General features: G+C 40.7%; 1 protein-coding gene across 1 annotated transcript; it reads left to right on the top strand.

Moving 5' to 3' along the window:
• Positions 1-10,525: 10,525 nt before the first annotated feature.
• LOC106676151 (uncharacterized) lies at positions 10,526-17,252 on the top strand. Its single transcript, XM_014412175.3, has 11 exons — positions 10,526-10,861; positions 12,126-12,214; positions 12,412-12,561; positions 13,831-13,955; positions 14,381-14,517; positions 14,636-14,729; positions 15,032-15,149; positions 15,288-15,511; positions 15,641-15,812; positions 15,991-16,118; positions 16,607-17,252. The coding sequence occupies exons 2-11, from the start codon at positions 12,127-12,129 to the stop codon at positions 16,922-16,924; spliced, it is 1,554 nt and encodes a 517-aa protein (XP_014267661.3). The 5' UTR covers positions 10,526-10,861; position 12,126; the 3' UTR covers positions 16,925-17,252.
• Positions 17,253-18,891: the final 1,639 nt, after the last annotated feature.

Below are 18,891 nucleotides of genomic sequence, written 5' to 3'. Positions count from 1 at the left end.
CCTCATTCCCGCTGCTTCACACTCGGCTGCGAACCGTTCCAGTGCGAGCTGGAGGCCCTCACCCGATGAAGCCAACAGAACCACATCATCTGCAAAAATCAGAGATGAGATTCTGAGGCCACCAAAGCGAAAGCCCTCCGCCACTTGGCTGCGCCTAGAAATCCTGGCCATAAAAATTATGAACAGAACCGGAGACAAAGGGCAGCCCTGGTGGAGCCCATCACCCACCGGGAACGAGTCCGACTTATTGCCGGCAATGCGAACCAAGCTCTTGCAACGGTTGTATAGGGATCGAATGGCCCGTAGCAATGGGCCAGACACCCCATACTCCCGCAACACCTCCCACAGGACACCCCGAGAGACACGGTCGAATGCCTTCTCCAAGTCCACAAAACACATGTAGACTGGTTGGGCAAACTCCTATGCACCCTCAAGTATCCTGGAGAGGATAAAGAGCTGGTCCAGTATTCCGCGACCAGGACGAAAACCACATTGTTCCTCCTGTATCAGAGGTTCGACTAACGGACGAACTCTCCTTTCCAGCACCCTGGCATAGACTTTCCCAGGGAGGCTGAGGAGTGTGATCCCCCTGTAGTTGGAACACACCCTCCGGTCCCCCTTCTTAAAGATGGGGACCACCACCCCGGTCTGCCAGTCCACAGGTACTGCCCCTGATCTCCACGCAACATTGCAGAGGCGTGTCAACCAGGACAGCCCTACAACGTCCAGAGCCTTCAGGAACTCGGGGCGGACCTCATCAACACCAGGGGCTCTGCCACCAAGGAGTTGTTTAACTGCCTCAGTGACCTCGCCCCCGGAAATTGGCGGGTCATTCCACTCATCCCCAGACTCTGCTTCCTCCTCGGAAGACGTGTCAGTGGGATTAAGGAGGTCCTCGAAGTATTCCTTCCACCGCCTGACAATTTTCTCAGTCGACGTCAGCAGCGCTCCGCCAGCACTATACACAGTGCAGGTAGAGCACCGCTTTCCCCTCCTGAGACGTCTGACGGTTTGCCAGAATCTCTTCGAGGCAGTCCGAAAGTCTTTTTCCATGGCCTCTCCTCCCACACCCGAGTTTTTGCTTCAGCCACTGCCCGAGCCGCATTCCGCTTGGCCTGTCGATACCTGTCGGCTGCCTCCGGAGTCCCACAGGCTAACCAAGCCCGATAGGACTCCTTCTTCAGCCTGGTGGCTCCCTTCACCTCTGGTGTCCACCATTTGGTTCGGGGATTACCACCACGGCAGGCACCAACCACTTTGCGGCCGCAGCTCAATGCAGCAGCTTCGGCAATGGAGACGCTGAACATGGTCCATTCGGACTCAATGTCCCCAGTCTCCCTCGGAATGCTGTTGAAGCTCTGCCGGAGGTGTGCGTTGAAGATCTCGCGGACTGGGGCCTCTGCTAGACGTTCCCAGCACACCCTCACTACGCGTTTAGGTGCACCAGGTCTGTCCAGCGTCCTCCCCCGCCACCTGATCCAACTCACCACCAGGTGGTGATCAGAACCATAGAAATTAAACCGGGAAACTATAACGTAACACACAGAGAAACACACGGCCATGGATGAGGGAGAACGCGACACCAAACTGAGGGAGACGCAGACATAAATACACAGAGGGTTAACCAGGGAAGTGGGAACACACGGGGAGCACAGCTGACACAGATAACCATAACGAGACAGGGCAGGAGTGAACACAACATGACGCATACTGACGAGAGACTGTCAAAGTAAAACAGGAAGTACACGGAGGTTCAGACAGGAGGAGAGAGCACGGGGAGAACACAGACATAACGGGCTGGGGAAAACATGGAATAAAACACAAGGAGAGACGAGGGCTCACAGATACACAGGGCCACACAGGAGGTAACCAAATAAGGAACATCTTAACTAAATAACCTAGGAACCAAGGCATAAATAGGGAACAAAATACAAAACACACAAAAACTAAGAATACTGGGCCAACATGGCCCAGGACCATGACAGTTAGAAAACGAGCACTGCTCAGTGTTAGCCATTGTTAATCTTCAAAACTGACTAGGTTACTTTTAAACATATAACACTGTCAAAAGTGTTAATTTAACACTCAACAGTGTTGTATTTAACACTCAGAGGTGTGGACCCATATAGACACTCTCCAGTGTTAATTTAACACTGGAGATTTTGCTGTGTGCCGCCCTCAGGCAGGACCCCCGCGCACCTCGCTCAACAACAACAACAGCAGAAGCAGCGCACAGGTTTTAAGCATGTAAGGCATGATTGCAGATGCAGTGAAGGTGAGTCCATCTCATCTGCAGCAGCATCGCAGACCACGGCCGCCACAATAATAAAGCATTTTTTATTTAATTATAAATAAATTATTTCTCCTAATTACGTCCTGGGTTTTAAGTAATTAATAATACAAAAGGAAAAATCACAAAAAACATTTAAGGTCATGAAAATGAATTGCGATTTAGCAATTCAATGAGACATCCACCTTATTTATTGAAAAGTATTGGTATCTGTATTGGTATCGGCGATACTGGCCCGTATTTACTTGGTATCGGATCGATACCAAAATATGCAGTATCGCACACCACTATTGCTGCCGCCATATTGGAACCACTGTCATGTACTACTGCTTTTATTTTTGCAGGCAAGATGTCAAAGTTTGTTAACACCTCTTCCATCCATGTCATTATATTGAGATTGAAAATGTGAAGTCATTCAGGGGTAAAACTGCAAAGGATTCTGGGTACGAGTGGTAAGCCGTAGTAGCGCATGCAGGCTTTCACATGAAAACAGTCACACAGCGATAAAAAGAAATACAAATAATGGCAAGAAGCTGTTGTAGTATTAACTGCAATAGCCGGTCGCATGACAGCCACGGGAAGCCGATGGGTAAAGAGATCGGTTTTTATTGGATTACGTTGTGGAAGAGAAATTGTTTAAGTCATGTTTCCGAAGTAACAAAGAGGCGACGGATGGCCTGGATTCAACTACCAAATATAACGTTGCAGAACACTCCAGCTCACATGTTAGTCTGATCCAAGCATTCCCACAAAGCTACGTCTTCTGTTGTAGTTATTACGTAATTTATCATAATTGTTGATGTAGGTTACAAATAAGTCTTAATTTGAATTGAATTCGTTGCTATGCTGCTTTGTTCACGGTGGCTTTGCGGGCTAATGTTTGTTGTGTTTTGTAGGAAAACCAGCCTACAAAATGCAGGAATGTGATCCAGACTGGGCCCCTCTATCAGCCTGGGTCAGACCGAGTTTAAAGCTGCTACCACAGCCAGATTTGATCGGTTAAGAAAGAGAGCGAGATCGAAACGTCCCGCATATATGTGCCCAAGTGTTGTATTGAAGCAATCAATTGATGAATAACTTTTCCAGTATGTTGTTTTGAAATGTTTTTTTTTTTTTTTGCATTGTTGATTAGTTTTTCGCCGAAGCAGCTAATAAAGCACGATGGATTTTTTTTTTACAATTTTGCCTCTTTCCTGTAAGATTCTATAATAGAACGAAACAATAATGCCAGTTATAAATAAAAACAATAATTGAATGAATTACGAAACACTCATTTTATTTCTATTAGATCTGAAAATGTTGTGTAACACTACAACCTGAAACAACAAATAGATGCGTTGGCCTGTAACAGCAGCTGTGAGATGGAATAGTCCAAATCACCAAAGTAAACTGGAGCTGGGCTTGTTGCAGGATCTGAAGTTACTAAACATGTTGTGAGTGTGTGCACTCACACTTAGGACCATATAATAATAAATATGTGCGTGATGAAAGTTGTGCAGCATGCTAACGTCCTTACTCCACTCTGTATGCTCGTGTGGGTCTGACCCTTTCAATCCTTAGATTATTTCCTCGTACTTTTTCTTTTGCCTTTTCGTCACGTCTGTCTTTGTATGGAGCTGCCGTGTTCACAGTCGTTTTGTACATAACTGTTTTTGGGGCAAATAAAATGCAAGTAGGGATTAAACCGCAGAATTAATGATTGCCGGTGCCGGAAATACTAGTGCTTGATGCAGTGTTTTGATGTTGTTGCCACTTGTACCCACAATGCAATGTGCGAAAGTCACGTGGTCTGTCAATCTCTATTGGCACCAGCATGCCTGCCCTAAAGAGACATGGTGTCAAGGATGAAACTCTTCATCTTCCAATCTTCACTCAGGAAATGGCAAGACACACCAGGATAGGGCTCTGCTGCACGACTGGTCCAGACATCAGCAGTCAGGGTGAAGAAACCTTTGACACCTCCAAGGGTCTGCTTTAACTAAAAATATGAGATGATTTGGAACAAAAGTAAGCAGTAGGAAGAAAATGACAGTATATTTTTTCATTATTAATCATGTTTGTCAGTTTATGCATCAAGATTTACATTTATCAATTCACTAATTCAGTTACATCGAATTCAATTAAGTAGGTTAAACAATAAACATTTAACATATCAGTAAAAAAAATCTTCACATAACGTGTGTTACACACTGAAGGAAGACAAGGTTCATCCAACGCAGTTCTGTGCTACTGATGCTTCCTTTACAATAACTGGACTGCGTTACTTTTGTGAGGGATTACATGTAATGGCCCTTTAGCAATCAGCCCTTAGTAAACAGAGTAAATGACAGACAATAAACCAGTAAACAATACACAACATAAGATGCACTGGCTGGTATACCAAAACATTTCTTACAGTTTTAACTGAAAGCAATCAACAGTTTTCCTTCATTTCTGATGGAACAACACGGCTAAGCAATCTAATGCAAGAGACTAACATCACTTAGAGTGGGGCAAAAAAGTATTTAGTCAGCCACCGATTGTGCAAGTTCCCCCACCTAAAATGATGACAGAGGTCAGTAATTTGCACCAGAGGTACACTTCAACTGTGAGAGACAGAATGTGAAAAAAAAATCCATGAATCCACATGGTAGGATTTGTAAAGAATTTATTCATAAATCAGGGTGGAAAATAAGTATTTGGTCAATAACAAAAATACAACTCAATACTTTGTAACATAACCTTTGTTGGCACTAACAGAGGTCAAACGTTTACTATAGGTCTTTACCAGGTTTGCACACACAGTAGCTGATATTTTGGCCCATTCCTCCATGCAGATCTTCTCGAGAGCAGTGATGTTTTGGGGCTGTCGCCGAGCAACACGGACTTTCAACTCCCGCCACAGATTTTCTATGGGGTTGAGGTCTGGAGACTGGCTAGGCCACTCCAGGACTTTCAAATGCTTCTTACGGAGCCACTCCTTTGTTGCCCGGGCGGTGTGTTTTGGATCATTGTCATGTTGGAAGACCCAGCCTCGTTTCATCTTCAAAGTTCTCACTGATGGAAGGAGGTTTTGGCTCAAAATCTCACGATACATGGCCCCATTCATTCTGTCCTTAACACGGATCAGTCGTCCTGTCCCCTTGGCAGACAAACAGCCCCATAGCATGATGTTTCCACCCCCATGCTTCACAGTAGGTATGGTGTTCTTGGGATGCAACTCAGTATTCTTCTTCCTCCAAACACGACGAGTTGAGTTTATAGCAAAAAGTTCTACTTTGGTTTCATCTGACCACATGACATTCTCCCAATCCTCTGCTGTATCATCCATGTGCTCTCTGGCAAACTTCAGACGGGCCTGGACATGCACTGGCTTCAGCAGCGGAACACGTCTGGCACTGCGGGATTTGATTCCCTGCCGTTGTAGTGTGTTACTGATGGTGACCTTTGTTACTTTGGTCCCAGCTCTCTGCAGGTCATTCACCAGGTCCCCCCGTGTGGTTCTGGGATCTTTGCTCACCGTTCTCATGATCATTTTGACCCCACGGGATGAGATCTTGCGTGGAGCCCCAGATGGAGGGAGATTATCAGTGGTCTTGTATGTCTTCCATTTTCTGATGATTGCTCCCACAGTTGATTTTTTCACACCAAGCTGCTTGCCTATTGTAGATTCACTCTTCCCAGTCTGGTGCAGGTCTACAATACTTTTCCTGGTGTCCTTCGAAAGCTCTTTGGTCTTGGCCATGGCGGAGTTTGGAGTCTGACTGTTTGAGGCTGTGGACAGGTGCCTTTTATACAGATGATGAGTTCAAACAGGTGCCATTCATACAGGTAACGAGTGGGGGACAGAAAAGCTTCTTACAGAAGACGTTACAGGTCTGTGAGAGCCAGAGATTTTCCTTGTTTGAGGTGACCAAATACTTATTTTCCACCCTGATTTACGAATAAATTCTTTACAAATCCTACCATGTGGATTCATGGATTTTTTTTTCACATTCTGTCTCTCTGGTGCAAATTACTGACCTCTGTCATCATCTTAAGTGGGGGAACTTGCACAATCGGTGGCTGACTAAATACTTTTTTGCCCCACTGTAGCTAGCGCACAAACGTTACTAGCGTTACCCACGGATACACTGAATCAACTCTCTTATTTGGTCACATTAAATGCCTTATAAACAAGAAAAACACTCTAAACATGTTACAGTAAATAAGTATCAACTTTACATAAACATATGTAGTGCTCATATACTGCTCTCACCTGAAACACAGCAAAACACCAGTTCTGTGTTACTGACGGCTTCCATTACAATAACTGGTCTTATTTTGCCAGTTTGTCTCAGCCTCCACTGCCACCTTCTGGCAAAACTAAATATCACCCTAACATCACATCAGGGGGGAGCAAATGAGCTTTTGGCTCTGTGCTATGATATGAACTGTTGTCATAACAATAGCAAAAAAAGGTGATGTTGGGTGGGGAGCACGAACTCGTCACAAGAACTTCAACAAGAATTCTGAGACTTGTTTTTGACGCTTAAAATACTCAGGGTGCCACACATGCTTTAACCAAAATTAATTAAATGAATGAATTAAGGAATTGGTTGCTCAGTCAGCAAGCTCTTAATATTATTTCTTCATGAAATGTATTAAATTGTAATACAAATTGCTATTTTGTGTTTGTGGTGTGAGAGAGTAGGGAGAGAGACAGAGAGAGACCAACTTTCACAAAGGTTGCATCATATTTCTTTTCCATCATTTTGGTGAAGTGGGAGTGGCCTGGTAGGTAGTTATCATGGTAATCGGGGTTGAACTGCTTGATCATCTCTTTGAAACCTCAATCATCAACCATGGAGAGGCGTCTCATGTCTATCACCAAGATGTTCAACATTAATTCAGTCAGGATATCTGCTTGCTGGGGTGTGCATGTTGTTGGCTTGGTGACAAAGTGGTCCATTGAAGACAAACACATTTTCTTTTAGCAGTACTGTAACGTACCATTTACAGTCCACACACAGCCCAGGTGAACTACACCTGCAGTGATTCTACAGCATTTCCTCTAAGTTCAGCTATGAAAAATTGTGAATACATCCTCTCAGATAGCAATCCATAGAGACAGCACTGGAATTCCCATTCACAAACGTATACATCTGCAAATAACTTTTAACTGCAATTGACCCAAGCGTAATTATAGTGTTGTGTGCGTCTTGTATTTGTCATGCTTTTCACTTCAAAACCAACCTTTTAATTTTAGCCTAGCAGAGAATTTGTGGTCCTCAAATCTGTGGATACAGTTTACAAATATATGTACCTCAATTTTATGTGGAAGAAGTCGGTCACAGATGGCTTCCACAGCTTGTGTTGTTGAATCGCCAACTGTATCGTCTGTTTAACCACTCGATTAAATCTCTCAATTTGCCCAGTAGCAGTGCAAGATGAATGGTGATGGCGAATTTGTCTGTCTTCTATTAAGGCAGCAAAGGCAGCAGAGGTTCTCTGAACACCGCTTTGTATTGTAATAACAGTGTTTGTGTTAATGTTCTGAGTAAAAGCAGCCTCTGGCCATTTCCTATAATAATCAGTCAGATTATTAGATTAGATTAGTGATTATAACTACAAGAATCAGTGCTCCTTCAGCAAACATACCTAGATGCTGGAGGATCAAAGTCAAATTAACTCACAGTGACTACAGCAAACTTATGCCATGGGCCATCTGGCAGAGGTAAAACTGGTCAATCAACTGGCACAAATGACAGAAGTGAATGGCATTGATCACCTCTGTGTCCATGTTCAGCCACCAGTAGAGTTCACTTAGTCATTGCTTTGTCTGCAGCACTCCCTCATGAGACTCGTACGCAGTGGAAATCAGGTCAGGATGCAAAGCCATGAAAAACAAAAAGGTGGTAGAAAGAGTATTATGAGCAGTATTTGAGAAGGGCAACAAATACAGGGTCAGTGTCATCAACATGTACAGAAGCACCACTGGAACCAGCTGATGGAGCAGCAGGAAAGGGCAAGAAGTACGTGCAGTCCGCTGCAGCATTGATGGTGGTCTGTCCGTAGGATAAAGTGGCGTTCCCAAAGGTATCTACCCCAACATTCAGCAGCCTGCATGGCGTGAGCAGAGTGTAACAACTGATACTTTACCAGTCACATGTCAGAACTCTCTAGCTCATGTCATACACACAGGGAGCATCCTGTCCTGCTCACTCATGCTACATCCTGTCTGGGTAATTCCTGTATTCAAAATACAAAAACAGGATGCAAAAGTCATCTATCACTAAAAATTCTCACTACATTTGCAGCTTGTCTGTGCTTTTGAAAATAAAACCTTTGCCTTGTTTGTAGCAGATCATTAAAGTGAAACTCATATTCATTGTGGAATAGTACCAGCAGAGTGATTTACAACCTCACGAGCCTGAGAAAATATAGGGAAATGAGAGCTCCTATTTTGCTCCTATAAGACTATTCTGGGAATAACAGTCATTTTTATTCTAGAGCCCTTTGCGCTCAGAGGAAACTGGATTCATTATAACAACAACACTGCTATTGTTACATTCAGAATTATTTGTGCATGAAGATATCCACTTCTCCCAGTGTTTTGGCAAAATTGACAATGCAGAAATCACAGCAAAACAAACACCATACATCAAACAGCTAAAAGGTGTCAAAAGAACCGCTTGGATTATCACAGCCTTAGATAACAGAAATGCGTGTTGACACACACACACACACACACACACACACACACACACACACACACACACACACACACACACACACACACACACACAGTCTTCTCCCACCACTAATCTGTAATCAGACTGCTATTCTTGCTGTCAACTGAGAAATTCTCTAATCATCTTAATGCATAACAGCCTTTTTAGTAAAACTGGGTCATTTTACTTTTACTTTCCGATTGCAAAATACTTTTTAAATGCAAGGGCTCAAACAACATTTGCCTTGATTGCATTGCAAGTAAAGTAAAGTAAATTTCTGAAATAGAAAATTAAATCTGGACTATGATCTTAATATCGCCAATGGGATAGGAATCTATTGACACAGATTGGCATGAGATACAACGGCCGAACTAAAGAGGAGCAACAGAGGCTGCAAGGGTGGAGCGAGGAAAGCGGATCACCGGAGGCGATTCAAACCATCAATCCCAACAGTGATAATGGGCAACGTGAACACATTACAGAATAAGATTGATGAACTGTCTGCTCTCAACAACCACCGACTCTACCGAGAGTGCAGTTTGTTTATCTTCACGGAGACGTGGCTAACCGAGCTAACGCCGCAGGCTAACATAGACCTATGTGGATTCACATCCATGAGAGCTGATAGGGACACACAGGCCAGCGGAAAAAGCGTTAACAACAGATATTGTAACCCTGGACACGTCTCCGTGAAAGTATAGGTATGCCGTCCGGACCTGGAGCTGTTAGCCATTAGCTTGCGGCCATATTATCTACCTCGCGAGTTCAGTGATGTGATCTATGTGTGTGTTTACATTCCTCCGAGGGCCTACGCAACAGCTGCCTGTGAGAATTCTTTACAAATCCTACCATGTGGATTCATGGATTTTCTTTTCACATTCTGTCTCTCACAGTTGAAGTGTACCTCTGGTGCAAATTACTGACCTCTGTCATCATTTTAGGTGGGGGAACTTGCACAATCGGTGGCTGACTAAATACTTTTTTGCCCCACTGTATGTACTGAAACCAACTACTTCCGCTTGTCAGCTTAAGTTAAAATGTTAATTTTTTCCTCTGATTATTTTTTTTAGCATTTTTTTACTGAGTTTGTTACAAATATTCAGGTTAAAAAAACTGTCGGAATTATTTTTAATGAGTTATGTTCACAAAGTCACATGTGCAGTACTCTGTACAGGCCTTTAAAACAAATAAAAATTAAACAGCTGTCGGCAGAACTGTAGGACTGAACAACTTCAGATCCCGAGTGTGTAAGGACAGAAGGATCAGCTCTATTTCAGATTTGAGATAAACTTTATATTTCAGTTTGTGATGATTCTGTTTGTGATTACAGGAGCCGTCCTCAGATTCAGACCTCAGCACCACCCAGTGACAGCAGACAGATCATCCTATATCTTCACTCTTTGTAGTAACTCCAAAATTAACTGAAGAAAACAGTACAAAGGTTAAAGTACCACATGTGCTGTCACTGAAAGCTGCAGCTGTTTTATTGATAAAGTTAAAGACAACAAGTCAAAAGGATTAATCACCCCTGTAACTGTGTAACTATACATCAGCATTAACAGGACCTCAGTTTGGTGTTTCAGAAAGCTGCTGATCTCAGACCTGCACAACTTCTGTTTTAAACACTGAATGTACTCACACAGGAAAACGGAGAGAGTAATTTTTCCAGAGTCAACATCATTTTCATCTAAAAGAGTAGTTATTGCACGTTTTGGAACCTAATCACTTCAATTGGCCGCTACAGTTGGAGCCAAAAAACAGAGGAAATTCTATCAGAGTAATATAGAACGACCACGCCCATTTTCGCTTCTTAAGTTTCGTTTCTGCTGCCATTTTCTTATCCCGCAGTGGAACGGAGGCGACTGTCAGCATAAGCCAGGTAAGTGAGCAAAGTGCTAAATAATGATTTTATATAGAATAAAATGTGGAGTTTTTGTTTATGTGAAGGGTAATGCATGTATTAAAATTCAAATTCAAATTTTATTTGTCACGTACACAGTCATACACAGTACGATATGTAGTGAAATGCTTGGACAACTGCTCGTGACCTAAAGAGAACAAAAAAGGAAAAGGCTATGAATAAGATAGGAAATAAATATGAAAAATTAAAAAGGGTAAATTTAACTAGGAAGGAATAAAATATAAATTAAGGTTAAAAATGAAATAACTGTACAACACAAATTAGAATGAAGGGTAAATTTAACTGGGAAAGAATAAGATAAAGATAAATATATAAATTAAAGTTGAAAATAAAATAACTGTACAACAAAATACACAATATAGAACTATATAAGAATGTATGAAGAAATCTAAATATAAATAAATATATACACAATAACAGCAGCTGTACAAGTATTAACCGGAAATGAAGAATATAGTGACCAGTGTTGTGCAAAAACAAAGTCCAGAAAGTCCAGTGTGTGTGTAAGAACTGTATGTGTGGGTCAGTACTGTGTGGTGGTGTGATTGAGAGACCGTATCGCCTGCGGGAAGAAGCTCCTCCTCAGTCTCTCTGTGTTGGTCTTCAGGGAGCGGAATCGCTTTCCTGACCTCAACAGAGAGAACAGTCTGTTGTTGGGATGGCTGAGGTCCTTCACGATCTTCCTGGCCTTGGTCCAGCACCGCCTGCTGTAGATTGAGTGCAGGTCATATTACAGCTTCTGAGTTTGTGGGTCTTACATGCTACATAATTGCCAAGGTTTATGCTAATGTTAGCTTCCAACAAAATTAATGTTGTTCGACCACTCAGACAGCTATATTTCAATAAACTTAATTTAGCATTGCTGAATAGCTGTTTTTAGGTAGTATAATTGACCAGGGAAGTGTGTTTTTAACAAATCCTGTGCACCAATGTTTTATCCAAAATGGTAGGTGAGCACATGTTTTTTACTCAGAATTGAATTGTGTGCATGGTTGCAGTCTGTAGCCCCTAGTGTATTAGATTAGCATTATACAAACTTCCTATTGCTGCAATGTAGAGCTTTCTATTACTTATGTGTTTTTTTTTTTACATGCTTTTTCATCAGAACAGAGCATCGTGAGATTGTAAGACATACAAGGAATATATGTGTGTGTTTTGTTCAATTTTGCAAGTATTTGTAATAAATCAGATTATTTAACAATATCCTTTTCATATCATGAAGGATGCAAGCTGTGCGTGTAAAGTATAGAGAACAACAAAAGTACATCTGTTTTGAGGGCCAACTGACCTACACATCGTTTTTGGAATGTGGTGAGTAAAAAAATCAAAGTTTCCAGTGTGTTTCATAGCTTGTGTGAATAAGTCAAGCTTTGGGGATGGTGCTATAATAGCTGCTATACCAAATGTTTAGGCTTTTTTTCTGGTTCAGTCTATGTAATTTCACTTTTTTTTTTGCCTTGTTCTGGTATTAATTTCAAATCTATAATGCAATTTTATAATGTTCACAGTTGCCAAGAAGTTCAACATTCCAAACTTGGACTTCAAAGTTTTTGATGACTCAAAGACTGAAGTTGATGAGGATGTTTTTGATTTCCTTATGAAAAAACAAAACCTTGGTGTGCTAGAGATTTGTCAAGCACAAGGTCCAAATCCAGATGGTAAGTATCTTGGAATGTCATCATCATCGTCATTTTTAAACTTTTAATTGACCGGGTAGTGGGGAGAGAAACCACAGTCCAGTTTATTTCCTGGTTGCAAGTGGAGAGGGTGTGAGCAGTTACGTAAGCACAGTCAGTTGTCCTATCAAATTACTTGGTCCAAATATTAAGATTGGCCAAACTTTTTTCAGGATCCCACGGGAATGGAATAATGATGAGTTTCTATCCCTGATGGAATTTTTAACAGTTTAATGTCCCATCAGCTTGGTAACAGCATTTTAACTTAAGCAAAGAAAAATCTAACATCTGCAGAAAGGTAAATGTCACTAGAATCACTCAATCACTGAGCCACTGTGTCATTCATGCTTTAACCCTTGTATGGTGTTCGGGTCTGTGAGACCCGTGTTCAGTTTTTTTCAAAAGAAAAATTAAACAATTAATTATTTTTTCACGTGTAAATGTGTTGTGTCTTTCCACTCACTCCACTTGATTATAACTGATTTATTTATAACATTTTATATAAAAGAAAAACGAGAAGCACATTAATTCATAAATGTGATCTAACAAAGGTAAAGGGAAAAAATTAACCATGTTTGCTGTTCATATGTCTTGTAATTGGGATGAAGTAAACATCTGTTGAGTAATTTAACATAAAATTGTTTGATAGTGTTAATTTGGAAAGCCAAAACTCTAGCGGGTCCACCAGACCCATGAACACTGGCTGAGTAACAAAAATACGAACACCACACAAGGGTTAAGTCCTGGCTAGTAGAACATGTTCTGTGTAAGGCAAGCTAATAAATTTACTGAATTGTTTTCAAATAATCCTATATTTTGCTGGGTACTACAATGTTTATGATTGTGTAAATAACACTAACCATCATACGAACTTAAACAAGAAGGCAAGAAGACATGAAACACTAAACATATAAAGGCTAATTTACATCATGGAGCCCTGCTCTCAAAAACTGACATGGATTTAACTATTTCTGAAGCTGGATTTAAGAAATAACTGCTAAACATTTAAAAAGATTTTCTGTTTGTTATGGAATGTGATGTCATGTGGTTGGTTGTGACTAATAAACTTAAATTAGTTTATGTTATCGATTCTGTCACTCATTGGCTAAAACAGGAACATCAAGGCACTACAACTAAAAATCTTCAACACTGCTCACTCATAAAGCACTTTACAAACCCAGCTACATGAACCTCATTGTTGCAGTCAGGGGCAGCACAAAAGTGACCTCTATAATTTTTATGATTTGATAGATTCTTCTGCAAGCACCTCCTTTACCAGTTCCAGTGGAGAAATTGAAGTGGACTCTGATGACACCATATTATTGGAACACAGTCCTACAACAAGACGGAGAGCTGACGACACTTCTCTTGCCCGAGTAAGCTATGTAGTTTGCTGTATACCCTTTCAGAAAGTTGACACAAATTTGAATATATTATATGTATTATTATCACTGTCATAAAAGCACAAGATTCTGCTGTCTTTCCTTCAGCACAGGTCTGCAAATTGTAGACCAGATCGGCAACATAAAAAGTTAGTGTGCTTGAGAGACAGACAAATTTAAGGGTAATTATTTGTGCTTTTTAACAGAACTTTAGGTGGCTTTGAAGCACAGTGATCATGAATATCTAATGAACCTCAATTCTATACTAAAACATACTTAAAAAAAATAACATGTATTCGTGACTATAGACCTTTGATTTGATCTAGAACGAACCTGAAAGCTTTTTTAGTATCACAAGAAAAATATTTATGATATATTGATTATATATTATTATATCGCTCTATTTTACTGTAACTTAGATGGTTGAAGATGTTCTAAAGAACAAACCAGGAGGAGAGAGGATCATCAATGAGTACGCCCGGACAAAAAGCCTAACGGATAGCAGACGGCGTGACATGGTCAAGATATTAGTTGCACATATGACAAGTGAACATGGGTATGCTGACATAGTTATTTCATAAGTATATATATGATAAATTCATTTCTCATTTATTCATTCATTTATTTTCTTAGAGGTGGTATTTAGACTTTCAACTTTGTGTTTGTCTGTGTAGGACAAGTCCTTCAAGACGTGTTAAAGAGAAATATGCAAAGGGTATCATCACGTTGTTCCCATACCTGGCTGATCCTAGGAGCAGGCTGGGCTATGTAAGTACAAAAAAGAATAAGTTCAAACAATTTACTTTTCACTCGTGAATGTAAGACATTTTTCAGGCATGAAATATATGTAGAATTTACTTAACAGTTTGGCTCTGGATTGAGTAAAGCTGAAGATGTTTTTCTTTTCGCAGGACTTTCCTCTGTGCTGCCTTTTCTTAACTCTCATTATTTAAATCCCTTTAGAGTTCAGCGCTCCAGTCCCGAGCAAGGGAGCTCAATTGCTGCAATTTTCAGATTGAAAGTGTAAATATATTTTAACATGTTAATTAAAATATTTCATTTAATTTTAGGAGCATTTTTACAATGCAGAAGATGGGAGTGGGTATCTGGCTTGGAGATTGAAGTTTATCCAAAAGGAAGCTTCTAATGGACAAAACAAGACTCCCAGAATGTCAAAAACGCAAATGGGTATGTGATATTGTTAGTAGTTATAATTCAAGTCTCACTCATCTGGAGACTAAACTGCATGCATGAAAATTCTAGCTGAGTTCTCAAGCCTTGTAGGACACGGTGTCACTTTTTTGTCTTATTCATATCCACTGTTAGGGGGCCCAACATCTGATAGAGACTGTTTCAGAGAAGACAACTGCCTAATGACAGACAGCTTGTGTTCTGAGGCTATTGCACTGATGAAACATACAGCTGATGAAGGAATTGTTATGATGAAGATGAAGCAGACCTTCAACTATCGCCAAAAGATGATTCATGATCCAGTGAAGTCATCTGATATCTTTTTGGACTTCCCAAGATTCCTGGATATAGGAGGATTAGTATGTTTATCTTACCTTCAACTTCCCTCACTGTTACATTTATAAGTTGAGGTGCATCTGAGAAAAAAGTGAGCATAAAAGTTGTTTGATACAAGGAGTTTCAAAAACTTAATTTCATCTCTTCTGCAGATTGAACAAGATTTTACTTTGATGTTCGATGAAGCCACCTCTGTGAAGTTCCTGGAGAAGTGGCCCACTATCTACAAGCAGAAAGTCCTCAAACAAAGCTGTGGTCTCACGCAATCAGATGACCTTCAGTACCTTGTGCAAAATGCTGAATGCACAATAGAAGTGGAAAATGGTGAGATAAAATAAATGGAATTTTATTGTTATGTTTTAATTGGAGCATTTGAAAGTGTAACACCGTCACCTGCTGTCGCTTTTTTTTTTTCCAAAACTTTATAATGTAAGTGTTAACACAGTTGCAGATAACGTGTTTTGGCAGCTAATTATTGTTTCCAATTTACTTATGTTTCCAGGATGGGACAGTGACATGTCATCCATTTTGATCCTTGTACACCTGTTACCACCATCACCTCATGGCCGCAAGAGACCAGGAAAGCTCTCAGCCAGACAAGCCTGTGACCATCTTGTCAAGTTTGTCAAGGTAAAGTTACAGTAAAGGAAACATAACTAGTTATATTTACATTGATAACAATATTTCAGACGAACTAAAAGGTGTATGTTTAAATACAACTATGAATTTAGTCATTACCAAGAGATGTATACAGCTCAGTCAAGCAGCCTTTATGTCTTCCACAACCATATGTAGGCTGTATTTGCAACATCACACATTTCTTTTATCACTTGAGTAAAGTACACAAACAACAAGTCATTCCAAACTTTAAGTTCATTGTAAATAGAAATGCTACAATTTCAACAAATTAACTGTCATGGTAATTAACATATTTATATAGATTATATCTGCATATAGATTTTTGTAGATATACAGATAACAGATACTAGTTTTGACAAGCTAGTAGTTAAAATTGAACTAGTTTTGTCTGTTTTGTATCTGTCCTTAATTCTGTCAGCTTCTTGTTTTTTAACCGAAGTCTTATCATGTTGGAACGTTTATCTGTCTTTGTGTCACAGACGGGAACTAGCATCCAGGGGCATCTCGATGGCATCACAGAGAGCCTTCAACCATACCTTCTTGCAGTGGGCACTCAGAGGAATGTGATTCACAAGTACTTCATTGTGATAGACAAACATGCAGTACCTTGTAAGTCACCAGGCTCTCTTGCTTGTTTTGATGAGCTTTTCAAAGCTCACTTTGTCTTTGGTACGTCATATGACCACGATCTGGTCAATATGTACAACTTCCTGCAGACCACCATTTACGAGATAGATGTTGATACAACCAAAGTGAATCCTAGGGTTGCAGAGTTGAGGGCTTGGATGCTGCGTTGAATTTTTTTTTTCTACTAAGAGTGTTGAGCTGGAATGTTTTGTTTCATTTGCAAGAGGTCCCAGACAAATGCTAATTCCTTGATAAAGCATTTCAAAGTGATCCATGGACTCTGTTCTGGTAAGACTCTTCGTCTTAAAGGTGGCCAGTTTGGTTGTGCTCAAGTTTATGGCACATTTTCTGGGTTCAAGTTTTGTGTACAAGAGATGGACCTCATGTAATTTGTGTTGAAGAGCTTTTCTGTTGTAAAGCATTTGATTTACAGGTGTCATACAGTGATAGTGATTCCAGTTTTTATATTGTACCATACTGTTTCCTGTGAACAATAAAGGTGGCTGTTAAAATATAAATAATTTCTGATTTATTTATTGTACCTTGCAGTGAATGATAATACATAGAGGGCGAAATAAAGTCACATATTTTTCTTCTTTTAATTCTATTTAGAGTAAAATTTAGTTGTATGTAAAATTTTAATTCTATTTGGAGTGAAAATGTTGTTCTATTTGAAATAAATTAGAATTCAATTCTGAGTAAAATTCTGCTCTATTTAGAATAAAATACTATGTAGAGTAAAATTCTGTTCTACTCAGAGTAAAATTAGGGTGGAGTTGTTTTTATTTTATACTAAACTGAGTAAATTATCATCATGTGTATTAAAATATTTGCACTGAATAGAGTAGATTTAACTCTGAAAGTTTAACTCTACCGTAAGAGTAAACTTTACTCCATTTAGACTGGGACCAAATACTGTCTTTTTTAGAGTAAAATTTTTTTCAATTTGAGTAAAATTTACTCAGTGAATTTTACTGTGCAGCTACATGAAGATGATGTTTTCTCTGACACAATTAAATAAAACCTGATTAAAGTCAAAGGTTGTTACTTGTATTTGAACTAAAAACTTGTGATCTGGAATTCTTTCACTGTTTTTGACAATAGTGTGTTATTTATCATAAAGTAATTCAGAGTCATTCATACCAGTCAGTGTGCGGCACGGTGGTTAGCACTGTTGCCGCACAGCAAGAAGGTCCTGAGTTCAATTCCAACATCAGGCCGGGGTCTTTCTGTGTGGAGTTTGCATGTTCTCCCCGTGTTTTCGTGGGTTCCCTCCAGGTACTCTGGCTTCCTCCCACCGTCCAAAGACATGCAGCTTGTGGGGATAGGTTAATTGGATGATTGCCACTAGGTGTGAATGTGCGAATGAGTGCGAATGGTTGTCTGTCCCTGTGTGTTAGCCCTGCGACAGACTGGCGACCTGTCCAGGGTGTACTCTGCCTCTCGCCCTATGACAGGTGGGATAGGCTCCAGCGCCCCCCGCGACCCTGAAAAGGATAAGCGGAAGCGAATGGATGGATCATACCAGAGTAACCAGAGAGCACAACATATATTTTACTTTCTACAGGACTTCAAGCTATGATATTATGTAAAAGTCCAGACCCCCTGAGGATTATCTGAGTACTTCTAACATTACACAAAGCAAAGGTCTCCATCAGTGTTCATGAAATGCTGGGTTCATCCTTCTTGTGAGGGAGCTGCTGGTGAAGATCACGAGCCCTGCTTGATCCCGGCGATGAGTTTCAGTCCTCCTGGTGTTTCTGAAATGATGCCTCTCACTGTGGGTCAACAGAACATCTGGCACAGGACAGCTGTAATGAAAGAAATTGAAGAAGTTTTGGGGGGGCGCTCGTGTGCAGCTATGGAGTAGACGGGTTTTCTGTGCTCTCCGTGCCTTCTCACTCATAAAGTTGCACTTTAAGTTTATTTCTAGCTGGGTAGTTTTAAAATCTGTTTCGCGGACTGTCGGAGCCGATCTTTTGTCATCATGCCGAAGAAAGATGAGAGCCAGAGGGATACGTCCAAGGCGAGCCAGTCGGCGGCAGGTAATGATGCCATATTAGCGGCTATCGCTAACCATGGAGCTGAGCTTTCCAAAATAACCTCGCTCGTGGACGGGTTGAAGAAGTCGGTTGAG

This window comes from Maylandia zebra, linkage group LG11 (genome assembly GCF_041146795.1).
Source record: "Maylandia zebra isolate NMK-2024a linkage group LG11, Mzebra_GT3a, whole genome shotgun sequence".
Lineage (NCBI taxonomy): Eukaryota > Metazoa > Chordata > Actinopteri > Cichliformes > Cichlidae > Maylandia > Maylandia zebra.
The sequence above is the reverse complement of the archived record's forward strand: the minus strand, read 5'-3'. Positions and strand labels throughout refer to the sequence as shown.

What these genes read in the sequence shown, in the direction of transcription:
- LOC106676151 (XM_014412175.3), top strand. Translation starts at nt 12,127, where the DNA reads ATGCAAGCTGTGCGTGTAAAGTATAGAGAACAACAAAAGTACATCTGT. An exon ending in CTAGGAGCAGGCTGGGCTAT is followed by an intron (nt 14,730 to 15,031) that starts GTAAGTACAAAA and finishes ATTTAATTTTAG; the next exon opens with GAGCATTTTTACAATGCAGA. An exon ending in TCCTGGATATAGGAGGATTA is followed by an intron (nt 15,512 to 15,640) that starts GTATGTTTATCT and finishes TCTCTTCTGCAG; the next exon opens with ATTGAACAAGATTTTACTTT.